At 27.5% G+C, this 17,327-nt stretch overlaps 1 protein-coding gene across 1 annotated transcript in view; it reads left to right on the top strand.

Moving 5' to 3' along the window:
• The window catches only part of Zip99C (Zinc transporter Zip99C), a 154,897-nt gene extending 140,161 nt beyond the window's left edge, over window positions 1-14,736 (top strand). The window contains exons 3-5 of the mRNA XM_075372986.1: window positions 553-848; window positions 7,120-7,396; window positions 11,701-14,736. Of these exons, the coding sequence (XP_075229101.1) occupies window positions 553-848; window positions 7,120-7,396; window positions 11,701-11,876 (749 nt within the window). The 3' untranslated portion in view covers window positions 11,877-14,736. The remainder of the gene's footprint in view (window positions 1-552; window positions 849-7,119; window positions 7,397-11,700) is intronic.
• Window positions 14,737-17,327: the final 2,591 nt, after the last annotated feature.

Genomic DNA, 17,327 nt, shown 5'->3' with positions numbered 1-17,327 from the left:
TGAAGACAAGTTTCTGTTTTGATAAAGTATGGTTGTATGCATGAACGGTATTCAATATAAATATTAAACTAATCATGAAAAATACTTGATGGGATGTGTTTGATTTTCAGACTCTACTTTATCTTTATTTAAATTAAGTTAATAATTTACTCATTTGAAAATAATTTCTTTTTAATTTTATTTTATGAATATACCAAATGGTATGTTAAAATTTACTTTAAAAACAACCAATGAAAACAGGCATTTACTGATCACCTTTATGTACAATTTATTATTTACTGAAAATCATTAGTTTTACAGGAGAACAAAAATTCAGTTTTTAGATCAAATGTAAAAAAATTTGTAACTTTTCATATAGTAAATTATTTCAGAATACATACCAATGGATTTTGTACAGTCTTTATGATTACATCGTTTTAGAGTTAAAATAACATCCTGTCATTGTTAATATGTGTAAATTAAATTGTATGCTATCAATATATTTTCAATGTGATATTTCTATGTTTAAAAAGTTTTATTTTTTTAAATTAGCGTTTACTTTTTTTTTTTCAGAATCGTCATCAATGTTCTGCGGTTTATGGGTACTGGCCGGATTACTTGTCTTCATTATTGCTGAAAAAGCATTTTCATTTCCTTCTGAAGAAAATACAGAAGTTGATGTTAAAGTACTGATAAAAGAAGAAGAATTAATCTTGAACAATAATACAGTCGAGTTTCCTTCTAGCAAAAGTGCTGATTTAAAATACTTAAATGGTGGTTCTTCTTATTCGGTTAAAGCATCAACAGTGGATAACTTATATAAAGAAAAATCTTTTTCAGTTACTGAAAAAAAAGTTTCAAACAAACAGGTATATTTATACATATATTAAAATTTTAATTTTTTATTTAACTTGTTACTTTTAATACACTTGTTTTGGAAAATGACCCATATATATAGATTTGTAACCTTTTATAGACTAGTTATTATTCATTAATACAAGCTGTTAGTCAGTTATTTTTAAAACTTACATTAATAATAATAAAATTATTGTTTCTTTGTGATATATAGAAATTTGCCTTCCTAAAAAACTTTCTGTAGTCTTTAGTTAATACTAGTCGATAGTGGCCTTAGATAGTCTACATGGTTTATTGATAACCCCTATTTTGAGTAAATATTAATATTAACACAAGTGTGTATAATAAAATGAAATTATTTAAACCACCTCATAAAAGATTATAAAAATCATATTTTATATTGGTAGAACTTTTGAGAGTCTGCTTATCATTGACTGTATTTGATGTTTATTAGGTAATCTTTCCTCATTAAAATGCTTCTCTAGCTCATCTGAGGTTATAATAATAATAAAATGAAAAGTTAAATTTAAGAGGGTTTCTCCCCTCATCCATTTTTATACAAACTAAATAGAAGAATTAAATTGTGATCCCAACCGACACCTCTGTACAGTCTAAAGATGTATTAGGGATAGTAAAAAAAGATAATTTAAGATATGATGCCTTTAAATAAGAATAAAACAAATTGATATAATTAAATTAAAAATCACAGTCTATATACGGTGTTGAAAAAAATGTTTAAGAATAAGAAAATAAAAACCTGCCATTCCACTCCATTTCATTACATTTCACTAGTCATTTGTATTTACTCTAACTACTATATATTAATATTATTTATTTAAATTATAAGTAAATCTTATCAAACAGAAATTTTAAGAAGCTATTTTTCCTTATTGAACAGTTTTTTTCATTAGCTTTGAATGATTTAGTTAACAAATATTTTCTCTTTTCTTCTTTTTACTTCCTTGTACGAAGTAAAGGAAGTATTGTGATTTTAAAAGATTTCAGTTTTTAGATTTCAACGGAAATATCCATTTTGACTGGTTTCAGTGTGACGTCTGTATGTACATATGTATCTCGCATTACTCAAAAACGATTAGTCGTAGGATGTTGGAATTTTGGATTTAGGACTGTTGTAATATCTAGCTGTGCACCTCCCTTTTTGATTGCGATCGACTACACCAAAAACGTCCAAAAAACCCAAAATCCAAAAAAATTTGGATTTTGGACTTTTTTTTAAGTAAGCCCTCATTGAGAGCTTTTCAACGATATATCATAAGTGATACTTTTCTCATTGGTTCCAGAGTTATAGCTAAATAAAATTTTAATTAATGAAATATTTGGATCTTAGAAGGGGAAGGCATATGAGTTCAGATCAGACTTCATCTCCTTTTTTTTAATTTAGATTTATTTATTAATAATTATTAACCTCTGATTGTAAATTTTTTTAAGATAAATAATAATTCAATAACAGTAAAAAGAAAATATATGAAAAAATATCAGAAGTTAAAAATGAAATAAAATTTTTTGTACTTTTCATCTTAAAAAAATGTGTATATGTGATTTAATAGGCATACAAGGAAGTCATGTGATGCCCACATCAGATTTTTTTCATTGTTTACAGCTTTCAAAGCAGTTCAAAAATTCCATTAAACTGCTATGAATCTTGTAATTTAAGGATCATAAATTCTATCACCTTTAGCTTGAAAAAGTATATCTTACAAACAATATTTACATATAGATGTAAAGCAGGATCAATGAAAGCTCTCTAAGAAGATACCATGTACCACACAAACCACAACTTAATCACAGCTGAACAAAAAATAAATAAATTGCTTTTTTTCATTTTGCTTGATGATCTCGCCACATAAGCTTGAAGTTTGTTCATGGAATGTGTGGAAATGAAATTTTTAGCATATGAAAAATGTCAAGCTTGATCAGTATTTGAATCCAGGGCCTCTGGATGAAAGGTTGAGATATCCAATTCGTTTTAAGATATAAGCTGAATAAAAACAACAGATACTGTGAAAAAGCAACAAAATGTTTTCCAGTTTTTTAATATAAGATTTCTTACTTACCTGGGATGAATTTTTTTATCAGTCCTTTGACTTCTGTGATACTTCATTCTATTGTGTTTTATACAGAATGTTCAACTATCCATTACCTTTTTGCTTCTGTATAGTTTTTCCTCTTTCTATACTTATTTATTAACATTTCAGAATAATTAAACTTATGTGTAATTCATCTATACAATCCACCGTCTTAGTTTATTACATTAGAAAATTTTGATACAGATTTACTTTAACATTATCAAACCACCTAATTTTAATCCATATTATAAGATTGTTACTTTTCTGGTTTTCTTATCCATGTAACACTACCATAAAGAGCTACAATCCACTAAACATTTTAAATAATTTCTTTCTAATTCCTAAGTTTATGTTTAATATTACTTCATTTATTTTCTCTGTTAAACCCATCCTTGCTTGTCTGTTTTCAAAAGAATAAACTCTTTGATGCTTCCTTACCTGATTATCTTTTGTAATTTTATTACATAAATAAAAAAGAAGAATCTGTATTAGTCACTATAAACTAATTATTAAATAAATAAGTTTGATAATCATGATATTCAATGTAATTTAATAACAGACTGACATAAATACTTATCTGATGAAATGTAAGAATATATATAGGTGTCAGCTTACTTAAACCGTAATTTTAAAAGTGGAACTGTATTAATATTCAACATTTAATTTACCACGGGATGATTTTAAATTTATTTGTATAATTGTGTAGTAACAATTTCTTTCTTTTAATTATTATTATTATTAATTGAATGTTTTAACTTGTGGAAAAGAAAGAGCAGTTGTTTTTTCTGATCTCTTCAATATTGTTTACCTTCACACATTCATTGATTTTTTATGCAATTTTTATCGTGAAGGTGTATCCCTATGCATAATTTTTATTTAGGATTAATTTTCCTCCTTTCCTTTTAATTCTCCTAAGTAAATAATGATATTTACTTTGTGCAAGGACTAGGTTCATGAAGGATGTTCCTCTATTTCCTGCTTGAAGATATGTAGTAACTTCTTGTGATAAGCAGTATGCAGACTGGCATCATCGTATTAAACAATAAGGAGATTGTGCATGTCAACATACCTTGCTGCTTGTTTTCAGGTTCTTATAATAGGCATCAGCATTTAGAGTATTCCTCAAGGCAGAAAGTTGAGTGGAACTTTTTCTTCTTCTTGACTCTGATAATAATCTCCATTACTTAACTTTTTTTTGATGTTGTTATGAATTTTTTGGTGACAATCATTGCTTGTGATACTTCAAATACACAATACCATCTTACTTTTTTTGCCATAAATGTAATAAAGTTAATGATGATGAATTTTAATGCTGCTTCTTCCTTAGATGCTGAAGAACCAATAATCTTGTCTCACACTTCAAGTGCAAAGTTGCTGTAACTGAAACCTGGTACCTTGTCTGGAGAGATGAAGATTTTGTCAGACTGATAATGCTGCTGCATTGTACGTCTGCAATGGAAAAAAACCTATTTTCTTTGCATTTTTATTAGCCACTTATATTTATTTTCTGGTTAGCCTTTATAGGTTGCATAAAAAGTTTTTCTGTTTATTTAAAAATAATATTCATTACGTTCTGAGGGATTCTGTGGAATTCAGAAGTGTCTCAAAGAATAAAGGATAAAGTCCTTCTCCGTAGAAAAAAGATTATGCTGTTTAACTGATGTTGATTGCCACCAGTTATGAATTAATGTATACATTAATTCATCACACTAAGTGATTAATCTGCTACATTACCTGTAACAAACAAGTTTGAGGCGTTTTGTTAGATTTGAAATTTTTCACTTGCTTCTAAATATAACTTCACATATATCCTTATGATCAAGCTTTGCAAAATGAAAAAAAAAGAAACATTATGTAATAATGGTAGCACTTGATAATTAACCAAATTGCAACAGATGACAGCACTATTGAATGTAAATAAATACTCTGGATAGTTAACAAGTATTATATTTTTGAATGATTCCTATTATAACTTCGTGACATTTCATCAATGAATTTTTGTTATAGCCATTTAAAGTAGACAACTGTAGATTTTTTTAATAATAAAAACAAGAACATGTAATTAATTATTAATGTTGACATTGTAAACATCTCATCAATTGAACATGTATTCATCTCAGGTGAACATTTGCAATTAAAAAGGATAGCAAAATGATAAGGCATCAGCAAATAATTGTTTACTACATTTACTCATATCAATGTCGTCACTTCTACACAATGTTTAGAAGTGTTAAAACATAATTCTAATGAATTTTTGCATCAGTTCAAAACACAATTTCATTATTAGTTACCAGAAAAAGGAACAATTAAAGCAATGGGTAGAAGTGCTTCAAAAAATCCAAAAGTCACTGCACTGCCTGGAAAGATTATGGTAATTGATTTATGGGATACACAAGATGTAATAATAATTGATTGGAAAAAGGAAACGCATTACCAGAAAGTATTACGATAGAACTATGAAATAAGCAACAATCACCTTTCACAAAGAATGATATGCTTCCATCATGAATGTACGCAGACTCACGTAGCAGCAATTGCACTAGCGAAGTTTCATAAATTATTTTAAATATTGCTATCTCATCCACTATTTTTTTTAATTTATTACTTTTCCTCTTTATAAACATAAAAAGATGGCATGCTGGGATGAGGTTTGCATCAAACAGTGATGAATTATAAATTTAATTTTGTTAATACATAAACTACAGGGTGATTTCTAAGTCCTGTTACCCAATTTTTAATGTCTGGTAATTTTTTTCTAAGAAAGGGAAATTTTGTTTTGTGACACAAAGTTGGTAGCGCTACTCAACCGGTATAGATACGGCAGTGTGAGTTGATTCTCCTTGAGCTGTGTAAACTTTTGTGCCGTTTCCGGTTGTGTTACATCTTTTACCATAGAACAACGAGTTTTCATTCTTGAACAATATTTTGCTACGAAATCATACGCAAGTATAAAAGAATCATTTCAAATTAAATTTGTTGGTGTTCCTCTACCAGAAAAAAAGTCAATTTCTAGGCTAGCAAACTGATTTCGAGAGACAGGTAGTGTTTGCAACAGAAAACGTAGTAGTCGACCAACTCGCTTGACAGATGACGTTTTAGAGAATGTGAAAACAAGATTGCTCAATTCTGCACGGAAAAGTTTACAAAAACTTTCCACGCAAGTCGGTTTGTCATATTTGAGTGTTCAGAAAGCCGCTAAAAATTGAAATTGTATCCATATCGCATACAATTAGACCAAGAACTTCAGCCTCCAGATTTAAACAAGCAATTGCAATATTGCCGTTGGTTTAGGTCTCTCGTAAATAATAACGAAATCTAATTTTTAAACACAGTATTCTTTAGTGATGAAGCTTGCATCCATCTCGATGGTTATGTGAACAGTCAAAACTATCGAATTTGGGCGGTTGAAAATCTTAACGCTGTACAAGACAAATCTTTGCATCCTGAAAAAATTGGTGTGTGGTGTGCGATATCTCGTCATCGTATAGTCGGACCCATATTCTTCGAACAGACAGTAAATGGTGAAGTATACAGGAATATTGTGCGCCAATTTGTGTCCCTCCTGGAACCTCAAGAACGGTATTGCTGGTTTCAGCAAGAAGGTACTACATGCCACACGTCTCAAGAAACCATGGATTTTCTGCAAGAGTTCTTTGATGATCGAATAATAAGCAAGGGCTTATGGCCCTTGCCATAAGCCCTAAGGGACCCTACCATAACTAGAGACCCTACCATAAGGGTCTCCAGACCTCACGTCTCCTGACTACTTTTTGTGGGGCTATATTAAGTTCGAGGCCTTCAAAAACAATCCTCACACTCTTGATGAACTTAATATTACAGACTTAATCATGAATATTTCCAATGCAATTCTTAAAAAGGTTTCTGCTAATATGGTGAAAAGAGTCCGTGCGTGTATAACCGCAAGGGGTGGGCATTTTGAGCATATTCTTTAACAATTATATAAGTAATAGCTTTTTATTAAATCTCTTTTGTAAGTTACAAATACATTTCTTTATTTCACCTAAATTTCCCTTTCTTAAATTACATTTAAAATTGGGTAACAGGACTAAAAGATCACTCTGTACTTTTTATATAAATATATATATGAAATTTTGGCTCTTCTGTACTTTTTTTGAGTCTGGTAATTTTCAGAATTTCAAAAATATTGCAGTTAATTTATTTGTGGTTTATTTTCCAGATGTCTGGTTATTTAAATTTGATGGCTAACTGTATAGATAATTTTACTCATGGTCTAGCTGTGGGAGGTAGTTTTTTGTTATCTGCTCGTGTCGGTGTATTGAGTACTTTTGCAATACTGATTCATGAAGTGCCACATGAAGTTGGAGATTTCGCTATTTTATTAAGAGCAGGTTTTTCACGTTGGGAAGCAGCTAAAGCTCAACTGGTTACTGCTTCTTGTGGTGTAATTGGTGCATTGGTTGCTGTTTGGTGCAGTGGTGTCAGCGATACAATGGGTAAGTAAATAAATAAATTTAAGCAAGTCTAGAAAGAGAAAATAAGGAGTAGTAAGAATAAATGAGTCTATAAGAAGATAAATGTCTAAGGGGAATGTAGAAGGTGGCAACAGTTCATGTATATAATAGTAATCTGCATTTATTCTTGAAATTTTGATTTTATTTATTTTTGTTTTTTACTTTCTAGAGGAAAGGGAAGTAGGAGATTTTAATAGATTAATACTTTTTAGGTAATTTAGTAACAAAGATACATATTGTAATGAGTATCATGATTCGACTTCTGGAAAATTTGAACATATCTTCGCATTTCACATCCTCCAGGCCCCAAAACCACCATCAGCTTAAAAATTTATATATGCATTTTTATATATATATATTCCACTTTCTTGTGAACATGATAACTGCCATAATTTTGTGCCAATCACTTTCAAATTGTTCCCTAAAAATAACTAAATTTAAAATCTTGATTGAATTTGTTAACAGCCAAAATTGGACAATGGGGGTGGAAATGAGGTGGCTTTTTCAAAAAAATATCGTTATAACTTTCTTATTAAGTAAAATATTGAATTTGTTTAAAGTTGCTACTATTTTTTCGATAAGGACCTAAAACTTATCTAAGTAAAGTTTTTTGATATCACCAACCATTGGCCCAAGGGGTGGAAAAATGGTTTCAAAAACAAAAAAAATCAGGGATGGCCTTATAAAGGCCATCCCTGATTTTTTTTTCTCCATCTGTCTGCCTTCACAGACAGACAGGATGATTGACTAATCATCCTGTCTGTCTGTGAATCACTCCAGGATGCGACATGATGAGGAAAAGTACCAAAAGAAATTCCTAAGCCGATACAAACAGAAAGATCCGATCGATGGTTGCTATGCTAACTAAACAGACCTTGGTAACCATAGGCCAAACACAAAATAAAAATGTAAAACATGTTATTTAATTTAAACCAAACAGAAAAACAGAAACTAAACATTAAGTATACACTGTAACATTAAGTAATGTAACATAACAAAAGTAGACGTAACTAAAAAATACGAAAAACGAATAAATTACATGCAACCGAATAATGTAAACAAAACAAATTAATGAAACACAAAAACTCAATAAAAAAACAAAACACCTAAAAACAAAAATACAAAATTGTAAAGAAAAACCACAATAACAGCAAATACACAGAGCAAGAAAACCCCGACCATACCCATCAAGACCTAGATATCTGTCTAAATAAATACACATTTGTTAAAAGGTTATGTTCCTCTCATATTTTGTTTTTCTTATTATTAGTTTTACTAACATCTTTTGTTATTAAATTCTCAGAGCACATTCTACAAAAATTTCTTTTTTATCTGTTGCAAAGGGAATCTGTTAGTGTTTTGTATTTATTCTGGTTTGGTACTCAAGCAAAATTAAGTTCTTGTATTTGTAACTTTTTATGATTCTTTATTTTTGTATTCAGCTACTAACAATCATGTTTGTTGTTTTTTTACGTACAGCATTTTTAACTCACTTATTGGTAATGTTAGCAGTTTATGTTCGTTATAGTTCAGGATGATTCATCAATAAACAGTTGCATTCATTAAAACTTAACTACTAAAGTAATCTGCCCTCAAATCTGTTTCATTAAAACTGCAGAAAAAAAATAAAATTTCTACTTTTTTTAACTCTAAGTTGTGAATTTTTTTTAGATTTCCTTTCCTGAATTTGTTAGAAAATTTAGGAAACTTAAAAATTTGTCAGTGGCAGGTCTATGTACTTATTACAAAAATTTATTAAAAGTAGAATAACCCTTACATACTCACAAAGATAAGTGTCATACTGGTTTCTACATCAGTATTTATAGCACATGATTATACTGCTTATGTTTTCCAAGCGGCTAACACTTTGTTAGTAGAAGTGTTACTGTGAAATTTGGAGCTTACTAATGAGTCTTTGGAACCTGCTCCAGCTGAAATTCTACTAACCTTTCAGCTTAATATATGGTTTCATGATTTTTTCTAGTGCATATTTATAGTGTTCTGTTATTTATTGTGCAATAATTCTATACAGTAGTTGTAAATGTATGTATATAATAATTTTAGGAGTAAAGTAGTATTGAAAATTAATTATAATTGAGTTAATTAAATTTCAAAATTAAAAGATCATAATACATTCAACAGTTTAATTAGAATTATACATACTTGCTTAGTTTAAAAGTACTCGAAAAGATGCTTCTTTTAAAAAAAAAGTTTCAATTTGTTAATTATCTCCGGAGATATAACCGATCAAAGTTTATCATCATTGGAAGAAATTATTATCCATAAATTAATAGACCGATATTTAACAATAATTCGCATTTTCCAGTATGATATTTGAACTTTTTAGCTTACAAGACATCAGTTTAAAAAAAAAAACAATTTTGTTTGTTAAAATTGCAAGTATGTTTGAAAAATTCGCTAACTCCTAATTAATCAATTAAAATTTTTCAACATGCATTTGACAGTTTGAGTGCTGTTTTATATTCAATTAAATTTTCAAGTATCTAGAGCTTTATTTCAGGCTGTACACAATTTGAAAAAATTGCATTTTTTTTTTTTTTTAAATCTGGATTGCAAAATTATTGTGTAATAACAGTCAGGCCGATTTTGTTGAAATTTGGCATGTTGCTTTATCGTATCAAAAAGTTTTTTGAGGTAAAATCTGAAGGTCCTATGTATAATGTAAGTACTCAAAAAAAGTTTCCAAAAAATCTGTTTTTTCTTTTTTTGAGTTATTACTGTTTGTGCATCAATAATAATGTATTTTTCAATTTGGAACCATCAATATTGTGTGTAAAATTTAATAACAAAACTTTTTTCTCCTTGATCTTTTCTCTAAAATAAACAGTTATCAAGTTACCTAGGGAAATAGGAGAAAAGATATGGATATTTTTGTGATTTTTTTTAAATTTTATTTAATAAAAATTTAAGCACAGCTTTTTCAATTGGCGTGTAATGAAATAATCATTTTTGATGATATTCTGAAGGCATTAAAGCAAAAATTAGTGATCGTATAGAAAAAGTCAAACCCAAAACAGATACCTCCTGGACTATTAATTATATCATATAGTTAAGGTTTCAGCATTGAGAATGAGAATAGTCTTTTTTTCAGGAAATCTTACATATTATTAATTTTCTTTTGAGCATGCCAATTTAATTTTTTTTGTTTCATTCATTCATTTCAAATTTATTCATTTGTCATTAAACTAAAATAAAATAAATATAAAATAATAAATTCTTCTTATAACTTCTCCAGTACATGACACTACGTCAAATTGTAAAAAGCAAAGAGCAGCACCAGTGGAAACGCACACCCACAAGTAACGACTGAAAATTATTTTGTAGCTAAAAACTTGCATTTAATTTAGTATCAACAGTTACTTATTTTGTTATAATGCTATCAATTTATCCCTTCTGTTTGTCAAGTAATTTTAAGAAAAAGTGATTCATTTGTTATGACTAATTGTTTCACTCGACAGGAAACTTACAGATTATGTGTCATTACTTGTCTGTGTGTTGGTTTATTATTACTTAAAATAATATTTCATGTAAATTTACAGCATTTATTATTTTAAAATACTGGGTAATAAATTTTCATAATAATAACAATTAATTTTACTATTTCAAAAAACAACCAAGTAACCACCAAACATAGTAACAGAAAAACTAAAAAACTAACACCAAAAGTCAACTTTCACAGGATCCTGCATCATTAATCAATACATAATTCTACAATTACATCAAAAAAAAAAAAAAAAAAACACAAAAAAGGAGTAAAAACTTAAAAATTTTGAAAACATAAACCCTAACAACCACAAAACTTGAACACACCTTTACTATGAAGTTCAGTGTTTGGTGGTTAATTTGTTGTCTTAGGTTAATTGGCACATTGGCGTGTGTTGATGAATTATTTCAATGTTACTATTATATTTTATTTTATTTTTCAAGAAAATGAAGTTATTGGTACAAAGGTAATAGTTTAGTGCAATTGTAATAATACTAATAGTATTGCAATTAGCACCAACTTAATATCTTTTTGTGTCAAAACGTTTTGTGAAGGACTATAAAAAAGTAATTGGATTCTATTTTGTGAAAAATGGTAGAAGGAAATGATTTTATAATAATTGATATACAGCATAATACTTATCGAGCAGCAAACTTCAAATACCGTGTTGACACCAGTACCTCTAAATCATTATACATTATTGACCGGTAATAGGCAAATAAGATTAACTTCCTATGTTTACAGTCCCAGAATTTTCATTTGTTTATCTTCTGTTTTCCAGAAGCAAGAACATCGTGGATTTTACCTTTTACGGCTGGTGGATTTCTACACATCGCATTAGTAACAGTGTTACCTGAACTGCTACAAGAAGAGAACCCAAAAGAATCACTAAAACAAATGCTATCATTGGCTTCAGGGATTATAATCATGGCAGTTCTTACATCTATAATTGAATGAAATTGATTTTTTGGCTCCTGCTCATACTCATGATGCTCCCTTGCCTCTGCTCATCCAATTGCCATTCAGAATTTATAATTCTGCTGTAGCTAATTGAAAAGATTAGGTTACTATGTGTGTGTAAATATATATCAGTATTGATAATTTTCTTTATGTTACATGTTTGAGTTGGACACATTTTAATTTCATTTGTATTTTAAACATATTTTTACTTTTTCTGGTGTTTCTGCTTTGCTGCTTATCTTCTAAATTATTGAAGATAAGAAGATAATAATTAATCATATCTTGCCTGGATATTCTGATATATCTCATCTGATATAAGATTGTTTCACCAATTGTCTACTCTTTGTTAATCCTGATAAAGCACTATACATTTCCCCCCTAACCATGAGACCTACTATCACATTCCTTTTCTCTTGCAAGAGATTTTATGTGATTAATATACTGACTGTACCTAACATTGCATATGACTTAATTATTTTTTGAAAGTCTTAAAAATAAACAATACGTAAAAATTCATATGAAATTCAGTTAGATAAATTTACTTTTTAATAGTAAATAAAAAAATAAGTGTTGACTACATCCAAATTATCTTTACTACTATCATTGTGGTATTTTTACTTGCTGCCATCTTATTCGTTGCTTTATATTTGTAGTAAATTAGTTTCTTCAGAATTTATTTCTAAATTTTCAAAATACATTTATTCAACTAAATCTATTAATTCCTAATTATTATTCAACATGTAAAAGCATTAGTTTAGCCTTGAATTACCTATGTAAATTATTCAATTGCCAATCTCTGTGTTAGAATGGAAGCAACTCCCTTTCATGTAGAAGTATGTGTTGAACAGAGAGCATAATATCCCATTCAGACTTGGCATATTTCATATGTACAAAATTGATTTCTTCATCATACATGTGTAACTGGACAGCAGTCTGTTAATACTCGAAATGTAAATAAATAAGCATGATAAGAGAAGTTATTTTTCAGCCTTTTTTGATTTTATTTATGCAGTCACTTATTAAAAGTATCATGTCTATCTTTATTGATTTTTTCTTTGTTCTTTTACTTTAGAACTTGGATGAGATACCAAGTATTGTTATGTAACTACGAGTAACTATAAATCAGTTACACCCATGAAATTCATGAGATAATTTTCAGCATCCATTCATGATGCAGCACACAGAATTTAACCACGTTTGTAATTATGCATATAAAATAATACAATGTATATTTTTCATACTTATTTCATGCTCTTCATAAAGCCTTATGCTATATTTTGTTAGAGAACCTTGATTTTTTCATAATCTGATTTGTTAGAAGCTTATGAATATATTTGCTTTGAACAGAATATATTGGTTAAATACAAATCATGCTGCACAAATATGAACATTATAATATTAATATAATTTTACATAAATGCTGTGTACATTAATACATTATATTATTTTATATGCATATATTATAAATATGATGATTAAATTCTATGTGCTTTTTAAATTGTCTCATGAATTTCATGGGTATAACCGATTTACATAGTAATACTGTGGTATCTCTTCCATGGTCTAAAGTATCATGTAACAAAGGATAACATTTATTTATTAATGGAAACATCTAGGAACAGTTTTTGTTTTGTTTTAAAAAAAAAACTTAATTTCTTATGCTTATGTGATTAAGATAAATTTTATTTTGGAATACATAAAGACATTTGTTTTGTGGTTTTTTTTTACGTAAATGCCTTATTAATTTTACATGCTTTTATTTTTTTGCTTTTGACAGTCTAACCACTGCTTTCTTATATTTTCATTATTGCATTTAGCATGTTTTATTTAGCCTGAACAGAGATTTTAATCAGTAAATAAAAATACTATGGAGTAAAATCGTAAACAAAAATTGCCAAATACAGCCACGAAATTGACTTCTGCGTATACATGTACTTGTTTGTACCTAATACTTATTGTTTTAAAAAGTTAGTCACATAGAAAACTGTTTAGGTGTTTGTCCTCAACCATTTCCTTTATACATTTAAAAATCATACAAATCTAAAACATCTAATCATAAGAATCATATACAAATCTCTATTTTAGAGGTTAATTTGTTTTTGACTGAATAGTTTATTCAGATAAAATGATAAATATCTAATTTGTAATATTTAATCTTACATTTACATTCATTATTATCTGATTTTGGCTTCTGATGTAAATTCAATTTCGTTATAAGTATTTCCCTTTTTCTCCTGTTTTTCAAAATGATTAACTGAATGATCCAGTAATTAAACCATTATGTTAGTATAATTAATAATTTGAAGTTTTTAAATATTGTCCTTAACATGTTTTTATAGTTAAAACTATTCAAAATTATACCTTAAGTAAAAGTTAATGATGTAATTTTTACTTCTTCCTTTAAAATATTCTGCTTGTTTGTTGCAGTAGTGATTTGAAATATATCAAAATCGAACACTGATTTGTTGTAAGATCATGAAATAACGTAGATAAAAATAATTTTTTGTGAAATATTTATAGTATTTGAAAAATGCATATTTTTTAATTAGTGTATTTATATGTACATTAACTGTAATATACATTCATTTACTCTGCACTTTCTAAAGATATATTATACATATTTTTATAAGAAATATTTCTTTATATTAATGTTGAATAAACTAATTAATGATGGGGAATCAACTTAAATGGATAATGGACAATTCAGTTTAAATTATCTGCAGTCTCTTTTAACCAAAATTCTTTGTTAATTTTCTAACATATTATTTCAATTAATTTTATTATGTATTTATTATAATTTTATTTTATTAATTTGTACAACTCAAAGTATGTTCAATTTCATATGCATATGAATATGAATAAGTTGTGTTAGTTATCCATGCAGTTCTATTCATTATTATCTTATGATTGTAGTTTTAATTTTTTATACTTATTATTATTATTTTTGTAATAGTTATTGTTTTCATTATAGTATATTTTCCTTATACTATTTTCACATTCGCAGCATATAAATTATTATTAGTATTGAAATATTTTTATTGACCGTGATATGCATTATACATTGTTCATTTATATTATTATTTTGTAATTGATTACTTAAGTGTAAGTGAAAGATTGTTCTGTGTTAGTTATTTTTACACAATTTTTTTATAAATTTATGATAAGTTTTTTTAGAAACTTATCATAAAAATGTTTTTTTTAGAAACTTATCATAAGTTTTTATAACCTTATCAAAGATCTTTGTTTTTCTGTTTTCAAATTTATAAAATTATTGGTAATTTCATAAGTTACTGCTAGATTTAGTTACACGACTTAAAAGAACATTTATAATTATTATTATATGTTTTTAGACTTCGTGTGAACATTCTTGAATTATTAAATAATTTATTAGAAATTATATAATACATTGGAGTAGTATGGGTGGTATTTTAGTTTGAAGATCAGTTTTTGTAAATTATCTCAGAATCTATAGAGTTTATCTGCATTAACTAAATTATAGTACTTGTATATTTACTTTTTAGTTTATTTTTCTTAATTTATGAACTCTTATGTTCTTTTATAAATATTTTTGATTATTAGTTCATATTGAATAACTGTTTACGTCTTCAGTATATTATATTTAATCATACTCTCATTTTAATAGCTTTTTCCTGCAAGTACACTTAGTAATTTGAACTAATTTAAAAATGCAATCTTCACTTACCACTACAGCAAGAGTATCCAATTATTGATGAAATTTAGATTAAGTTTAGATAAACATTGGGTGCATTCATTTAATTCTACTTTAAAACCATGAAGCATGAATTTCATTATAAAAATCTATACAGAGATTTCAGTATCACCTCAATAGCTCAGTCAGTAGGATAATTAACCAATATAACAAAGATCCTAATTTAAATCTAAATTTTTTGTGCAGCATTTTTTCCACTCATTTCATTTACTTTGTAGTAGTGGATTCTTTTATATTTACTTTCTGTTATAAAAAATGTTAAAAAAAGAATTGGCAATAGAATTAAGATTAGTAGATAAATGTTTCAGGTATAATATTACAAAGACTTGAAATAGGTAGCTTGGCAAGAACACACCAACAAGAAAAGCATTAACAGCAAACTGCATCTTTCCTGTGAGGTGTTTGCACTAGAAATAAATAGAAAGAATACACTGAAAAATAAAATCACTTATTTACACAATTAAGATGACACTACAGCGCTTACAGCACAATTTCCCAAAAACAGCCAGCCTTCTTGCTTACTCTTCTTTTACAGTTTTTATATAAAATTTATTTCAGTTTCCTGCTCTCCATAAAATTGGCCTGTGATCCACCTCTGAATACGAATCTTATGAACTTTAAAAATTACCTCTTGTTTGTAGACAAGATTTTATTTCAGTATTTCAGCAAATTACTATTTAAATATAGCATTTTAAAAATTTAATTTGTCTATTTAAATAAAAACTGACCTGCAGTTGAGAGTACTAAATTAATCCCTTCAATAATTCACTACAGCTTATTTTGTCATAATTATCTTCTAAGATCAAAAACTCCGCATTACTGAATTACTGCAGGTTTCTAAAAAATCACTTGATTCTTTATTTTTCCAGGTCTTTGTTTATTAATTATATTTTTATTGTACTTCATATTATTTTGTATTTAATTGATGTTTATTCAAAAAATGTACATGAACATTGAGATATTACTTAAGCCAAAAATTATCTTCAAGTTGGAAATAATAAAATTCTTCATGGATTATTTATATGAGATATTAAAATAAATATTTAGAAAAGAGAACATGAAATGTACGCTAATTAATATAGATATCAGTTCTGCCTAATGAGTTTTAGATATATTGTTTGGTTTATATAATTATAAGAATATTTAAAACTAACTATAATAATATTTGGAGATGATCTTAGTAGCCCACTAAAATTTATTAAGTATGACATCATGTTGCACAAGGGATATAAAAATATGACTGCTATAGCTAAACTTACCCTTGGTTATACAGAAAGTATACAAATGTTATGTATTCAGTGTGACTTACAATGTGAAATTAAAATTTTCTGATTAAAGATCATATTCCAGAGAATATTGTAGTGTTATGATATTGTAACTGATTTGACTAAGCGTTTTACCCTGCAGTAAAGAAATAATTTTAACTTTTCCAACTATTTTTATGATGTATAGAAGAACAATTAATTTTATGTTCTGTTGAAGTTTGAGAGAAGTGTTTTCCTCTAAATATATCTTGTCTGTAAAAATATTTATATTACTTTTTTGAGAATGGATGTTATTTTTAGCATATATAAGTTAGAAAAAAATGTGGTTAAACTATTATTATAATACTGTTGTAATCAATAAATATTACATATTATACTTCTATATGTATTAATATACTATTGATAATTGAATAGGTTTTTTGTAGGAAAAAATAAAACATGGTTGTTATTTGA

This window comes from Lycorma delicatula, chromosome 1 (genome assembly GCF_047948215.1).
Source record: "Lycorma delicatula isolate Av1 chromosome 1, ASM4794821v1, whole genome shotgun sequence".
Taxonomy (NCBI): domain Eukaryota; kingdom Metazoa; phylum Arthropoda; class Insecta; order Hemiptera; family Fulgoridae; genus Lycorma; species Lycorma delicatula.
This window is presented reverse-complemented; position numbering and strand designations above follow the sequence as displayed.